At 42.3% G+C, this 16307-nt stretch overlaps 1 protein-coding gene across 1 annotated transcript; it reads right to left on the reverse strand.

Moving 5' to 3' along the window:
- Positions 1-371: 371 nt before the first annotated feature.
- On the reverse strand, positions 372-14335 carry mphosph9 (M-phase phosphoprotein 9; the record flags this gene model as incomplete). The annotated part of the gene is made up of 23 exons (XM_083906742.1): positions 372-496; positions 1687-1755; positions 2095-2294; positions 2517-2608; positions 3715-3835; positions 3929-4186; positions 4898-5061; positions 5143-5373; positions 5829-5930; positions 6508-6572; positions 6681-6728; positions 7769-7984; positions 8528-8615; positions 8938-9072; positions 9288-9766; positions 10184-10288; positions 10933-11036; positions 11626-11698; positions 11885-12044; positions 12661-13184; positions 13266-13355; positions 13746-13893; positions 14094-14335. 23 exons carry the CDS (start codon positions 14333-14335, stop codon positions 395-397), a joined length of 3816 nt encoding a protein of 1271 aa, XP_083762868.1. The 3' UTR covers positions 372-394.
- Positions 14336-16307: the final 1972 nt, after the last annotated feature.

Raw genomic sequence — 16307 nt, forward strand, 5'->3', positions numbered from 1 at the left:
CACCAAAAAATCTTTTGGCTGCAAAGCCCATGAATGTCTTTTGCAATGGAAAGTCTTTTTTGTAGTATTATTATTATTATATCTCACATTTAAACTGAAACTCAGCTCATTTAAAAACCTACACCTAAATATGGTGAGGAAAACGTGTGTCAGATTAATATTTCTGTGAGACTAAAAAAGTAAAACCACTTTACAAATCTGTGCGTTACTAAAAAATATACTTTACATTTTTTTTTCTTTCCGACATAAAAAAATATCCCAGAGTAATAATAATAATTCATACGTATAAAAATGATGGTGTACAGGTGGCGTTATGGCACAGAGAGAGAGTAAAGGTGTGTAAAAGCCGCCGTAGCATCGGCAACATCTGCCGTTAATAGACGAATAGATGTTGCTAAATGTTGGCAGACGACGGGAGGACGTGGAATCTCTTCAGAGTCATGCGGAGACATCCCAGCTCACGGTTCACTCTGTCCAGACGCTTCTCTAAGGCCACCTGAGGGAGACGGAGAAGCAGACGTCATTGTAGCTCTGGTAATTTATCAAAAGTGTGAAGGGTTTAAAACCCTTTATTCAGGAAAGGGGTTTTAAAGGGTTCTCTGGATCAATTAGTGTTACCAAGAACCCTTGAAAAACCCTTTCTTGAAGCAAATGGTTTCAGGTAGAACCTCAGCCCTTGCAGAAGAACATTTTTGGAACCCTTATTTCTAAGAGTGTATTATATTAGCCAATAAAACCCTGTCATGCGGTATAAATACACCGCGATGATCCGCGTCTGCGTCACACCGAATTCTGCCATGCCTCCGTAGATGATGCCTCCTCCATCAACTGCTGCGGCTTCCACCTGCTGCAGCACCCGCTAGAAACAAGAGCGCTCCGCCCACACACAGGTCAACCCAGTGATGCAAGCGCATGCAAACACAACACGTCTACAAACGTCTGAGATACGAGCGACGGTGATGCTACACAGTTCATTCCATTTGCCTTGAGGCCCCCACAAATTCCTTCTAACGACCCTGCTCTTAAGATGTGCCACCAGCAGGTTCTACACTGCATCACCTCTTTGGTCCAGACTGAACATTTCTAAGCAGCATTTGGATGGACTTTCATAACATTAAAGGTACAGTAGGCAGGTTGTTTTTGTGTGTTATTGATCAATAATTTGGGACTACAGCATAAATACCCAGGATCTCCAAGTACCCGGTGTGGAGTAGGGCTGAAAAAAATGACTTGATTAACCCTTAGAAAACAGATCGTTTTGTATGTTTAAACACACAGTATATACAGATGCTATAAGAATGTGCCTTATATCCTTTTTTTTTTTTTAACTTGGGTTAACCGATAACTAGATTCATCGTCTATTATTATACTACTAGCTTTTAAATGTGATTATTTTCTTTATTTCTTTGCTCCATAAAACAAAGAATTTATTAAAACTGAATCATTTTGGTTTATGGACCAAACAATGACTCAATTAATCAAGAAAATAATCGACAGATTAACTGATTATGAAAATACTCGTTAGTTGCAGCCCTAGTGTGGGGAGTTTGCATGTTCTCCCTGTGTGCATTTTTGTTTTCTTAGGTTAATTGAACACAATCATTTAGGAATGAAAACAATTCACTTCAAATCTACAAAACAAAGTGGGGGAAATGTTACAGAAACCTAATGTGGAAAAAGACTTACCTCATTTAACCTGCTCTGTAGACTCATTCGTCCCCCTGACCCAGGTATGCGGCTCAAAGCTGCCTCGATCTGCGATAAACACACATAAACACACATAAACACACATAAACACACAGACCATTACAAAAAACAATCAGTGTGTGTGTGTGTGTGGAGGGGGGGGTGCAGAGAAGGTCATGGATATGAACTTTCTAAAATTAGAAGTTGGCAGTATAAAAACAATGACGCTCGCGTTACACAAGAGATCGTGTGGCGATCAGAGGGGCCCTGTGTGTCAGCGTCGTAAACCTCTTTAACCTAAAAAAGTGATTGTCCTTTAACTAAATAACTTCTGCTGGATTAAATAATAAAAAAAAAACGGAGTGAAGAGGGTGTATGTCCTTCACAGTCGATGAGAAGCCCACTCACCTGCTGCTTCTCCTGCGTCAGCTCGTCAAACAGTCTCTCGGCCTCGGCCAGTGAGTTGAGGTTGTCCAGGAGAAGCGGCGCTGAGTCGCCATAGGTGTCGTGCAGGTCGGATCCACCGCAGACCGTCTGATCCTCCCAGCCCCGCTGGGAGTTTCCATCACGAGGGTCCACACCACCAGAGGAATCTGGCTGCCGATGATCTGAAAAAGACAGTCGGATTTATTACGTTTTATTACTTTCTGGGATTTTAACGCTAAACTAGATTTATTTGGTGAAGACACACCCTGGACAGATCCATAGTTTTTGAGTTTTCTAGATATCACAAAAGGTTGACCAAGAACACACAGGGCTATAGAATCTGATCTCACTATTGGGAGAAGTATTTTATTTACAAGTATATATTAGTATTTTGAATACATTACCATCTTCTCTTTCTGCTGATGTAAACTGTAGTCTCTTCCTGGGACTGCTGCAATGGAATGAATGACGTCTCTGGTCAGCGTGGCCGTTTAACCTGTAAAGGACATTATGGTTTAACGTTGAGACCAAGTACAACTGTTCACACCTGACATTAAAGGAGTCATATTATACCCTATTTCTCCAAGTTAACCTAGTTCCCTGGTGTCCTAATGAACATGTCTGTGACATGCTTTGGTCAAAATACCATAAGGATGAAGCACCACAGCAGTTCAATCACCCTGCCAAAACAGCCCTGCTCAGAACGCTCTGTTTAGTAGTATCTCTTTAGGTCCACCCTAAAGTTACGTTTTACTTTAAAAAAAAAAGTAAAACAAAACTTAAGGAACAGGAAATTATATCAGCCACAGAGGCTACTGGGAGCTAACAGCAGTTAGCATTTGGAAAAGTGATCATTTGCAGGCTCTAGCAGGCACATTGCCGTCATATATAACATGTATCCACTGGACAGATAAATCCTCTGAGCCTGGAAGTTTGTGTAGAACTCTGTGCTGCACTGTGGAGCTAAGAATAGAACTTTTCACAGACTTCCGGTTTTCGGATACCGTTGCCAATTCCAGGAATTTAGCGCATTGTGACGTTCCAGTGAGTGCGGAAATATCACACGTTTCATCTCCTGTACTTAGACTGAGGAGGACCACAAAAACAAGAGTGAGTCATCTTTTTTCACACTTTGCCGACTGATAGGACCTCCAGAGTCCAAAATATAAGTATTAAAATGATTAAAAAGTTGATTTAGCATAATATGGGACTTTTAAATCATCACAGTATCACACTGACAGACTCTTGGGACATTAAATTACAAAAGCAGCCCACCCTAACTCTTTAACACATTTGCTTTCTACCAACACCAAGGCACATGCATGTATGTATGCTGCTTGTTTAATCTGCAATTTGTTATCTGTTAAACCTTGACCAGCCATTTCAAAAACAAAAAACTCCGCCTGTAAAACAAATATTCTGCTCCGATGAAGAAGAAATGCATTTTAGACACAGCCTGGTGAAGGGTTTCTGGATAGTATCGTATTATAATTCTTTCTTTTTTCCGATATCCAGCCCAGTGATTTTGAACGATTTGATTTGATCGGCCATCCATACCCTTGAGTACAGGCCATGCTTCATATTATGTGGTGCGTGTCTCACCTTTTCTGCAGGTGTTCTTCTCTTGGCAGCATATGATCAAAAGCAGTGGAGTAGTTTTCAGTGGGGCTGCGCTTGGGGCTGGACTTGGCCGACATGGGAAGGAGTAAGGTTTCTCTCTTTGCTGGACAGAGGATAATAGCACACCATTAATTCAAACTTAGCATGGACGTCACTTTTAAGGCAAAGTGAGTGTAGAATGACTGGGAGTGCATACTGGGAGTAGTTGGAGGTATGTCTCGCTGCGCTGGAGGCAGTGAGGAGGATCTGTGGCTCTCTGGAGAGAGAGTCCTTTGAGGCCTCAGTATTGATGGAGCTCTTTCTGTTTCCCTGTGTCTTTTTGCTCCCTTTGCTGCAGCCACAGATCCTCCAGGTTGAAGCACGTCTCTGTCTGCCTGAAGCCTGGCTTGCTCCTGAATTGGCTCTTTATGTTGCCGCTCCACAAAGCCCACGGTGGGCCTCTGACTGCCGACCCCTGCAGAGTTAAAACACAGACCCGATTAATCAAACAAAACAGGTGCATTAAAGTTGTCACATATGCTGCACACCACAGGTCACTGTTCATCTGCCTATAATGACTTTATATACTGCATGTATGATATACTATCTATCGATAAAACAAGTTGCGTCTGTCTGGCATATCTTGCTGACTATTAGTCAGATCGCCCTAAGACTTTAGATATAGTTTGAGCATGGCCCGATGGTGTGCATCCTTGATTTTCAATTTTTTTTGGAGTAATTTTAATTTTTGCTGATTTATCACGCGACACCAGGCAGGCTCATCAGCAGCAGCTGCACCTTCTGGAGTGCAGAACATGGTCTTGTACTGAAACAACAAAGTCGTTGTCCATTGGCCAATACGCAAGCACATATTTATTTTTGCATTAGCATGCTACTACTTTGCGGCTAACTTGGCGAACCCGTTTCCAAAGGTAAGCTAGCGAGGCTACGATTAGCATTAGCGTAGGGCTAACATAATACAAACACTGTGCAACCTCATTAGGCGCAACGCAAATGTTTTCATTTTCGATTAGCATTAGCATAGCGAGCTGTTGTCATGACTTGAAGGCCTTCTGACCCAAGTCTCAAGCTACACTGTTGGTTGTTATCATATGACCATATTATGACTATTACTATGTAAACTGAGTGGTGGGAGTCATACTGTAGGTGAAGGAGCTGTTCTTACAGGGGGCCCGGCTCTGCGTGGCTCTGGTATCTTCCAGCTCTATCAGGGCCCTCATAATGGGCGTCAGAGCAGAGGACCCCTGCGACCGAACGCTCTCCCACTGGCTCTGCTCCTGTGCTCTGCTCTGAGGCAGAGACTGTTCACACTCTGGGGGGGACGCACACCTGCAAGACATGATCTCCATAAATCACTGTACATCGTCACCGTCTTCAGCTGAGGACATTTCCGCAACTATTCAATCTTACCTGCAGCTTCCAGCAGCTAAGGACAGGTCCACAGAGCTCCCAGGTCCGGGCGACGGATCGTTGAACATATAGGGTGACCTTCTGTGGACACTTGACTGAGGGAAAGGACTGAGGGATTTTCTGCCACCATTCATCTGGTCAGGCAGAGGACGTGGTGACTTTCTATGGTCCATATCAGACTCTCTGTTGTTTTTACTGTGAGACACCAGTAGGTCCGGATGGTGGAAAAGACTGTGGACATGTCGAGAAGAAATTGGAACTGATAAGATAATAATACTGTCATATGTAAGAGAAAAATAGGGACATTTCAAAAGCCTGACTAGCACTGACATTTCTCACATTGAAATTACGTCTTCAAACTTTTTTTTCTCTCTGGATTCAAATTATATCTAATTTCCACTTTTATTACCCCCGAGCAAGGTGCCCAATCCCCATTGCTACCATTGACTGAGTTAATTGGACAGTCTAAATTGAGCCCAGCCACAGGAGCTGAGGCCACACATTCACATTCGAAAAGGCCAACGTTTTGTAGTTTTAGTAAATTACTAAAAGAAGTTTTAGTAAATTAGATTGCTCTTTTTGCAATGAATGGGACTGCAAATCATTTTGTTATACTTTTCGTCCAATGATTTCTGACGATAACAGGAGATAACAGCGATTTGCCGTTCAATGCTTTCCATGCTTACCCAGCCCCAGAGGGTTGTGCTTTGTTGTGGTAAGACTGACGCACTCTGGCCTGGTTCTCGTGCTCCAGCTGCTTCACCTGAGACTCCAGTTTGGAAATCACTCTGAGGAAACGGACAGACGCACGGTCATAAAAAGAAGCCTCTTCACCAGAGGTAGACATAAAAACATTCATATTGCATGTGTGTGTCTTTGGAAAAATAATAGTATTAAGTGTGACAAAAATAAATAGATATATGCCAAATCCAAGATGGCCGACTTCCGGTTGAGTTGAGGTCATGGTGTCAAGAGGATTTTTTGTTCGTCTTGGGCCAGACTTTGACCTGTGGGGGCGCTACTGAGCCATTTTGCATTGGTTTTTCGCAAGTCCATTATTTTATCGAATTTTTCACGAAAACTGCGTGGCAATTTTCGTACGTTTAGCGGGTCTAATTTGAAATAAACGAGACTAAGTCTGAAATTTACCAAGCACAAGACTGTTATATTAAAAGCAGAACGTGGTGCAGCACCGCACATGTTTTGGGCTTAGCTGAAGAAGTAACTGTGGCAGTGAATAGTTGTTGTCATCTCCGAGTTTGCCATGTTATTGACTGGTGACCAGTTCAGGAGTGTACCTCGCCTTTCGCTCCATTAAATACTCAACCTCAGTGTTGTGTAAGTTGCTGTGTTACAGTTCCTCACCTCTTCAGTTCCGATATCTGATCATTGGCATCAACGAGCTTGTTCTCTGCGGTCACCAGCTTGTTCTGTGAATACAAAAACATGACAAAATCAAACAAAAGAGATCACACCATGAGAAGCGGTTCTGTGTCACATAATTAATGTACAGTACGTTCCAATAAAAGAAGCATCACCTTTGTTCCCTCATTTTCCTTGATCAGAAAGTCATATTCTCTGAGCAGCTGGGGAAACAAACCAACAGAATATTTGGTTAACATGTGTTACAAACAGTCTGATTAAACCCTATATTACACCGTAACATACAATCATTTAAACTAAATCTAAACTAAATAATAGCTCCTACAGGCCTGATTAACTATCGAAAACTTGAACTTAAATATCCTGCTTACTTTACCTACTTTATCACAGTGTCTCAGCATTTTCCAGTGCAGGATAAGTTATCAGTTGAAGGAGTCTGGAGGTCAGATATATTCAGTCCATCATGCTCTGTGTGATATACTGCTCAATTTCAGTTGATTCAAAGTGTGCAGTGATCGCTGACGGATTAAAACCTGCCCTGGTGACATTCATTTTTGCACAAGTTTCTCCTGCCCCCACAGCGGTGTAAACAAACACATGAATCATGTGACGTCAGGAGATCTTTTCAGTGGTATCAATTAAAGGGGACATATTATGCAAAATCAACTTTTTAATCAGTTAAATCCTTATATTTGGGTCTCTGGAGGTCCTATCAGTCAGCAAAGATGACTCACTCATGTTTTTGTGGTCCTCCTCAGTCTAAGTACAGGAGATAAAACGCGCGATGTTGACTTCCGTGCTCATTGGGACGTCACAAGATGCTAAATTCCTGGAATTGTTGTCTCGCAGAGCTTCGCTTTGTCCGTAAAACACGCAAGAGTGCTGGCGATGGCAACGGTATCCGAAAACCGGAAGTCCGCGAAACGTTCTAGTCTTGGCTCCACAGTGCAGCACAGAGTTCTACACAAACTTCCAGCCTCAGAATATTTATCTGTCCAGTGGATACATGTTATATATGACGGCAATGTGCCTGCTAGAGCCTGCAAATGATCACTTTTCCAAATGCTAACTGCTGTTAGCTCCCAGTAGCCTCTGTGGCTGATGTCATTTCCTGTCCCTTAAAGGTCCCATATTTTACCCTATTGACCCAAGTTAAACTAGGTCCTGGTGCCCTAATGAACATGTCTGTGTCATGCTTTAGTCAAAATATCATAAGGATGAAGCACAATTTTCTCAGACTCACATCCTGCAGCATCTTGTACTCCCTGTCCCTCCTGGCTTCCTTCTCATCTTCATCCTTGCAGGCTTTCTGCGTCGCCTCCTCCAGCTGCCGCACGCGGCTCTTCAGATGTGCCGTCAGAGTGTCCTTCTCTTTGCTGGAGCGTTTGCCGTCTTCCAGCCGCTGCTGCAAGGTCGTCACGGTGGCGCCTGCAACAGCGTATCGCTCCGTCCACCCTGCCTATAAAACCAGACGTCACATGAGTCGACATGAATAAACAAGCTTTCGTTTGTCAGGCCTTTAGATTGTCACTGAAGTTGCTGATGTCCAAATTTAACAAAGTGCTAAGGTAATAAGCCATCTGGAGCTCCACTTGGGGGAAAGCCTTCATGCAGGAATGATTAATGTATTGTGTTGGATAAATGCATGATTTATAACTAAGAACAAAAGTAATTACATTTAAGAACAAATCATACAGATGAGTTTTTAGGTGACAAGTTGCAACAGTAATTTTGATTCATTTCACAAAGGCAAGAGAGGGGCCAAATTTGTTCCAATATCGTTGGCTCAATTTAAAGCTTCTGTTATTACATTTAGTACATGCTCATTTGTCTTAGCTGTGTTTATCAATGTATCTGGGTGGGTTGTGTTGCATTATACATGTATGAAAGCTGTAAATGAATCCTGCTTGATTGACAGTACATGCTCGAAACATACAAATCTACATTCTACTATTTACAAAAACGCAAAAAAATGAGAAAAACTAAATGTTTCAAACATTACCAGTTTTTTCTCCAGCGAGCTGTTAGTCGCCTCAAGCTCTTGAACACGACTGGTGGCTTCGGCCAGAGCTTTTTCTAAATGCTCACACCTGTGGATGAACAAAAATGTCACATTAATACATGGTTAAATACTGTATTTTGTTCAACCAGGTGTTAAATATGAAATAGCATTTTATTAAGTACAGGGGAGGATTTAGAGAGTTTCATGCTGTATATATTCTTCTTCATTTTAGATATTTTAATGAAGAAATGCTCCATATTAAATCTTTATGTCATGTAAAATAAAAACATCTGCAGTCAGTGATATTTTTTTAATATCACAATAAAACTGTATGTATGCTCAGTTCTGGACCTTAAAGAGGAAACAGGAAGTTGTTTACATTGTGTACATTTTATTTTTTGAACACAAACCTCTCGATGAGGGCATCGTTGCCCTTCTCCTCAGTCAAATGGAGTTTGTCTCTCAGTATCTGGATCTCCGACTCATAGTAGGCTTTCAGGTCGGCCACATGTCGAGAGTGCTTCTCTCTCAGGTTTTGACGTAGTCTGTGGTAAAGAAAACAAAATCAGAATAAATTAATGCTCTGTTTTGAAGTGGAAGAAGTCTGATTAAGGTAATATACCAAAGTCAAAACAGGTGCTGCTTGGTTTTTGACAAAAATAAAACACAATGTAGTCCGATTTCATTTGACAATGTTACACACTACTGTTGTAATTTAGTTTACTTTCTTTTTTAAAACTGTCAAATGTGCTACACTCACAGAGAAAGGACAACAGGATCCTCCAGTGATGCAGCTCTCTCCAGGTGCGGACTGACCGCAGGCCGCAGACTAGCACCAGAGGGTGGACATGGCTTCAGGGTGCTGGTGTGGGTTCGACTGCCATCTTCGTTGCTGGCTGAAGGAGCGCAGGCTCTGCGTTGCTGGTTGGTGATGAGGGCGCAGGGCTGGGTCTTACCCTGGGAGGAAGACGGTAATGCACGGGACGCATTTGCCCACGAGCTTTGCACCTTGGAGGGGGAAGGTCTGGTCACTGAAATACTGGAGGTATCAGAGACAAAGTCTGCATCTCCAGGGCTGGGACTGCACTCCACCATGCTGTCAGGGGTGACAGGAGTCCCATCTCGAGGATTGAGCAAGGGCTGGTTGGCAAATGAAGGGCTGCTGAAGTGAGAGGGTGAAGTGAAGCCAGACGTGCGATCCGACTGATGCGCGTTCGCTGCTGGATCCAAAGTGAAAACCTGATGGGTATAGAGGGAATAGAATCGCTTTAAAATAAAAACGTGGTTTCGGTGTTTACATAGTCATAGAACACAGTGTTTTGTGGGTCTTGGAAAGTCAGTCAAAATGCTGTAAAACGCTTGGCAGTTCTGCACTGAAAATGACTGGCAGCCGATAAGAAAGTTATGAACATAAATATGAAGAATAAGGCACTAGAGAGCATTTTAAAAAGTGTTTAATCAGTAACTCACATTTTGGTTTTCATTAAGAAATGGATTAAATAAATGGGAAAAGATAAATGGTATGAAACTTAAACGAGGTAAGCAAGTCGAGTCAGTTGTATTTTCTTTTTTTATATAATAATATAATACTATAACATAATTACTGATTCCTAAGAATAAACCAGGGATCTCTTGTGTTTGAGTCATGTGCTATACCTGTGGTGAGGACGAAGGACTGGATGTAACAGGGCTTTCCCAGTCTGTCCTTTGCTTGTTGTGATATATTTCTTTGAGAGACGGCTGCTGATCCTGGGATGGAGTCTACAGGCCATTGAGAAAAGACAGAAGATTTCATCATGCACGTGTGTTCACACGAAGGGTGAGTGCCTTTTGCGGCACTGCTGCCATGTTACAAGTGAAATATTTTTTAAAGGGGCCATATTATACCCTATTTCTCCAAGTTAACCTAGTCCCCTGGTGTCCTAGTGAACATGTCTGTGACATGCGTTGGTCAAAATAGCATAAGGATGAAGCACCACTTTAAAAAAAGTAAAACAAAACTTAAGGAACAGGAAATGATATCAGTCACAGAGGCGACTGGGAGCTAACAGCAGTTAGCATTTGGGAAAGTGATCATTGCAGGCTCTAGCAGGCACATTGCCGTCATATATAACATGTATCCACTGGACAGATAAATCCTCTGAGGCTGGACGTTTGTGTAGGACTCTGTGCTGAGCCAACTTTCTGCGGACTTCCGGTTTTCGGATACCGTTGCCCCAAAATGTGCTCTACAAACCAGTAAATTAGCATGTGAAACTTGAACTTCACAGCTACATTAACAACTTCAGTTCTTTGTTTCTTGTTTTCATAACACGGTGTTGAAAATTCCCTGATGAAACAGAGGCGATTGTGGGACTGAGCACCATCAGACAGAAGAAGAAGAAGAACTGTGATATTTTACTCACGAGACTCGAGGTCACCTCTTGCAAAAGGACATGCGCGTCGCTGGCAAAGCTGTCTGGTAACGGCCAGTACAAATCATAGTCATTCAGACGCCAGTAGGTGAGGCCTAGGACAACAGAGAAGAAAGCAGCGCGATTTAATTTTTATTTATTTATTTCAATAGCCAGAGAGAATAGTAAAAACACAAACTGAATGAAAAGACTAAAGCCTGACTTATCATTATGGACATCAACACCTTCCTGTCATGCAGTGCACCTTGCAAATGTTCATGTGTGCGAATAGAAAACATGAAATGCGTGATCTGACTGCTGTGTGTCTGGGCTGCTACAGAAAATGGTGTCACCAGATGGCAGCCCTCATAAAGCAATAAAGCACTATTATCTATATGACACATTCTATCATTGCTCGTGCACAGACGTACATCAGTTTATCAGATAAATCACACTCGTTGCTAATCCAATTCATGCCTGCCCTAAAGAAACAACAATCAACCAGTGGCTCTGACTCATTAGCCATTAGCAGCTGCACCAGTGGAGGGTTAGAAGGCATCGAGGAAGATACCAAGAGGCAAAAACTCACTGGTCACTGGTTACATGTCTTTCTCCTTACAAATTTGAACATGCAAGGACTGACAAAAACTGTGATGTCCAGCTATCGATTCTCATGTGTTTTTGTCTGTGTCAGCGGATCGTTACCTGATGCCTCAGACATCAGGCTGTCACTCCTCCTCAGAGGAAAAGAGCTGGACGGCGGCCCAGTCGGTCGATGCTGAAACACCGAAAGAGATGAGAGTGGATTAATCCCCAGCAGCAGGAATGTCGTCAACAACCAGCAACCAAACACAAACAAACACATAAACCAAAAACACAACACATTATTCAGGGCAAGCAAAATCCCTGCCAAACGGACTCTGTCTTAAAAATGTCAGCAGTCACCACGTCCTGAATTGTGTACCTGGTCGTGGGAGTCTGTGCTCTCCTTGGGATTTGGACTGTGACATTCTCTGTGGCTGTGTGACTGCTCCTGGTACCCAGGGATTTGGGAAGAAGCTGGTCTGGGTTTTATCTTCTTGGGCCTGAGTTTCTGCCTCTGGGCCCAGGAGGTCAAAGGTTGGCTGCTGCAAAAAACAAACAAACAAACAAAGAAAAAACTATGTTGTCAAAAGAAACATCTATGCATCTACTGTATGTCTTTGAATATTTACTTGAATCATTAAGTTTAATGACAAATATATATGACAAATGACTAAAACAGTAGGCTGTATAGGATACTTCCTCCTTGAATTGTATGCTGGTGACCTCAGAAACTATTATTTTGTCATTTGGTTTATTTCTTCTGCCCAATGAAGAAAATATAATATTATGTTAATTTCACTACAGAGGAGACTGAGGGAAAAGGGTATCAATATCAGTATCTGTATCGGTCATCAGCCTAAACACTTTTGAAATATCTGCATATCAGATATCAGAAAATATCGATAAAGCTGAAACAATTACTCGATTAATCGATTACTGAAATGAATCGTCAACTACTTTGATAATCGATAAATCGGTTTAAAGCTTTGTTCATGATTAAAACAAGATTTCTGATTGTTTTAGCTTCTTAAATGCGAACATTTTCTTCATTTCTTTGCCCCATATAACAAAGAAATCATTAAAAGTGAATCATTTTGGTTTGTGTACAACATTTTAGAACGTTTTCGGACATTTTATGAACCAAGCTAACCCAACACATACCCAGTCATTCTCTGCTGGTAAGCTGATGGGTCAAGTTGCTCCACTCCAACGTTTCTCTCAATAGTAAAACCCTGCTGACGCCCAATCACAGTTGACTCTGTGTCTTCTTGGAAGTTAGAGGACCAGTGCTGCTGCTTCTTCCTCCCTAGACTACCATTCTCATCTTCTACTGGAGACCCTGCAGCTTCCAGGCACATTTCCAAAGCAGACAGAGTGCCATATCCGCTGCTGAGCACTGTAGTTGCCTGCTCCTCCCCCTGGTTAGTGGTTTCTGATCTGTGGAGGGGAGGCGAAGGAGAGCTAAATGGGGAGTGAGCAGAGGCTGCCAAGTTGTCATGGTCACTAGGCACATTTTTGGGGACTGTACAGTCACTGGAGAGGAGAGGGAAAATATAGTCCTTTGTGTCTGTAACACTGTTGACCCGTGGAGATGGAGAAAAGTCTGTGTGTGGCTGTGACTGGACACTTGTCTGGCGATTCTGGAGCTGAACCAGGGCCTTGATTTCATCCTGAATCAGCTGGAAAGAAAAAAAATGGCTCGGCATTAATCCACTGATAGTAAATGCTGAAAAATAGCTAATGACCAAATGAGAGCTTACCTGTATTTGGCACTGGTATTGTTCCTGCTGAGCAAGTATTTGGGATTGGTATTGCTTCTCAACCAGCTGAAATAGGTGCAACCATCGGCTCTGTTGCAGAAGAGAATAGAAGCCAAGTGTTGTTAAATATCATATATCTATCTATGAAGCAAGTTGCGTCTGTCTGGGCATATCTCACTGACCGTTAGTAAGATCGACTTTGGATATGGGTTAAGCATGGCCCGATGGTGTGCATCCTTGATTTTCAAATTTCTAGGAGGAATTTTAATTTTCGTTGATTTTTTTTAAAACTGAAAAATCTCTTCAGCTCCTACTATAGGAATACATACTTCCTACGGTATTTCAGTATTAGAATACTGACAAATACAGTGCCCAAGCACATCTGTCACAGGAGCAAGTTCTCTTTCACCGCCATAAACATGCTTGTATCCTTTCATGTGATTAATGTCAAGTGTTTCAGACTCTGTCAAATGTTCGCACCTCACAATCCTTCCAGATCTCAGGGTCTGTCTCTCCGCTGCTCTCAATCTCCTGGACCAAAGCCCGTAGGGTTTCCAGAGAGCTTGGGTTGATGAATGGGAGGTTCCTCCCTTGTTCAAATACTTCCTCTGTGCTCAGACACAGGCTCCTGAAAATAAAGTGTTAATAAATTCCTTTTTTCCCCTCCATAAATATATACTTTCATATACAGTATTTTCAATAAAAAATACTGTCTGAGAATAAAAATGTGTCATTTGTAAAAATGAGCCATTGCACTAATGCAGATTATCATTTTATTATGTGACGCACGTTGTGCTACATTTCATCAGTGTGTTTACAGTCAGCCACCTGATGCTGTTGCGTGCTGGTGTGATGTCTGCGGGCCTGCTCTCCACGGCGCCTCCTGTTGTTTGGGAAGCCGTGTGTCTGTCCTCTGAGACTGCCAGGCCAGAGGCAGACGTCCCCTCAGAGGACACCAGAGAGCTCTCACTCTCCTTACCCCCATCCCCATCGCCACTGACGTGGCAATGGCTCAGAGCCCCTGAGCTGGACACGTCCTCAGAGATACTGTCATCTGTGGACATGTTCATGGGCCCATGCAGAGGCGGTCAGTCTGACAGCTGCGGACAAATCGGAGGGAAACGAGGAGCACGAATCAGCAGAAGTTTTGTATTTTATTGGCATTTTATTCAATCAAAACAGGTGTTTTGGGAGCTCTTAAACACTATTTTTGGACAAAATCTCAAGATACGCCCTGCCGGCACACCTAGGTCAGATAGAGTGTTGTAACCAGTGATAACCTCTCCGGATCTGGCCTAAAATGTAATCAACTGTTCCTGGTCCCATTGCGGACTTCATCCAAATCCGCCTGTAACTTTTTGAGTTGTGTTGCTAACAGGCAGACAAACAAACTCCGGCGAAAACATGACTTCCTTGGTGGAGGGAACTAGAAAAGCACTCGGAGAGCGCAGACCTCCGCCAAGGCAGCTCAGCCTCCCATCCCCGCAGATCATGCCAAAAATGTAATCGCTTGTTCCTGTTCCCATTGTGGACATTTCCTAAAGATTTCATCCAAATCCATCAGTGACTTTTCGAGTTATGTTGCTAACAGACAGACAAACTCCGGCGAAGGTCCTTGGCGGAGGTCAATAAGCAACTTTGGGAAACCAATGAAGTCACAGACCTAACAACACCACCACCCCAGCGTTATGTGCATGCTCCACATACAGGCGTGGAATATATACTACAGCATTTAGCGTCATCATGGTTTTGTGTGTATGTAGACGTTACTTTAACCAATGCAGTGTTTACAGAAGATGCTTTTTTCAGAACTAGATTAGAAATTAGAAAATATTAGGGGATGTTTTGTCATATAGGGGATGTTTTGTTTCAGTGTGGATATGGCCAAAATGTTAACATTGGTTGGTGTTTTAAAGCAGTTGATATCTATAGTGTTGCTGCATCACTGCCTCCTTTTTCACTTTCCTCAAAGCACACCTCAGCTTTGTGTTCAAACTCCTCCATTTGGATTCTTCCTTTATTGTTTCTCTCACATCCTTGATATAAAAAACAAAAAAAACAATGAATGAACCAAAGGAACCAAGATCAAAGCACATCATGACATGTGGGAGGGTTAGGAGTGCTTTTTTTTAACAGTGAGGTCTTAATATTTCCTACGACCCCACTGTACGATACGCACAATACAGAAACCATGATATGATACATATTTGGCCAAAAACTGTTACTACACTCAAATTCAAAACACCGAGGTCTTTTAGGTTTCGTTTACTCCGCCATCGTAGCTCAGACGTAACTGGCAACCCGTGGTTGCTCGGCAGCTGAGACTCTACTGACTGCAATGACTGGTAGGCGGCGCCACATGCCAAAACATGATTTGCTACTAACCCTAAACCTTGCAAAAAAAATTTAATGTGAATATTTTGTCTGTACTGTTGTTGTTGGTGAGTTCAGTATGTTATATGAATATTTTTACTGAGTCTCTGTGACATATTAGGAGGATTTATTACAAAATGCACCTTTATATAACATTTAATAACAACTTCTCAACCTCAACATCACTGCCTACTGCCCTCTTTCCCTTTGTTATGTCTTCTTTTCTGCTTTACAACAAAAAAAGCCAGCAGGATATGAGAGAAAAAAACAAGCATTCAACTTGCTGTGACCTATTCTTGGTGTGCGCATTATCACCTCTTCCTATTTATCAGCTCCTCAGTGTGCAGACGTGCAGCCCTGCAGCCCTGCAGCATTTGTAGTTAAGACGAAGTCAGCTAAATAACCTGGTCACAGGAGTAAAGGAGGTAAAAACTTCTGATACTTACCTTGCAATATACACTAAAAAAATAACTTGGATTTGATTTGTATTCAAAAAGGTTAACATTAAAATGTTTTTCCTGCAGATATCTAATGTTCAGGTTCACTGTGGTTCACTGCTATTGTTTTCTGTTCCAATGAATATTAAGATGCATAACACATGTATCCTAAAATATATAAGGTTCTTTCCTACTTTTTATAAGTAACTTTCCTTTGTGACAGGCTGTATAT

This window comes from Microchirus variegatus (genome assembly GCF_963457635.1).
Source record: "Microchirus variegatus genome assembly, chromosome: 1".
NCBI lineage: Eukaryota > Metazoa > Chordata > Actinopteri > Pleuronectiformes > Soleidae > Microchirus > Microchirus variegatus.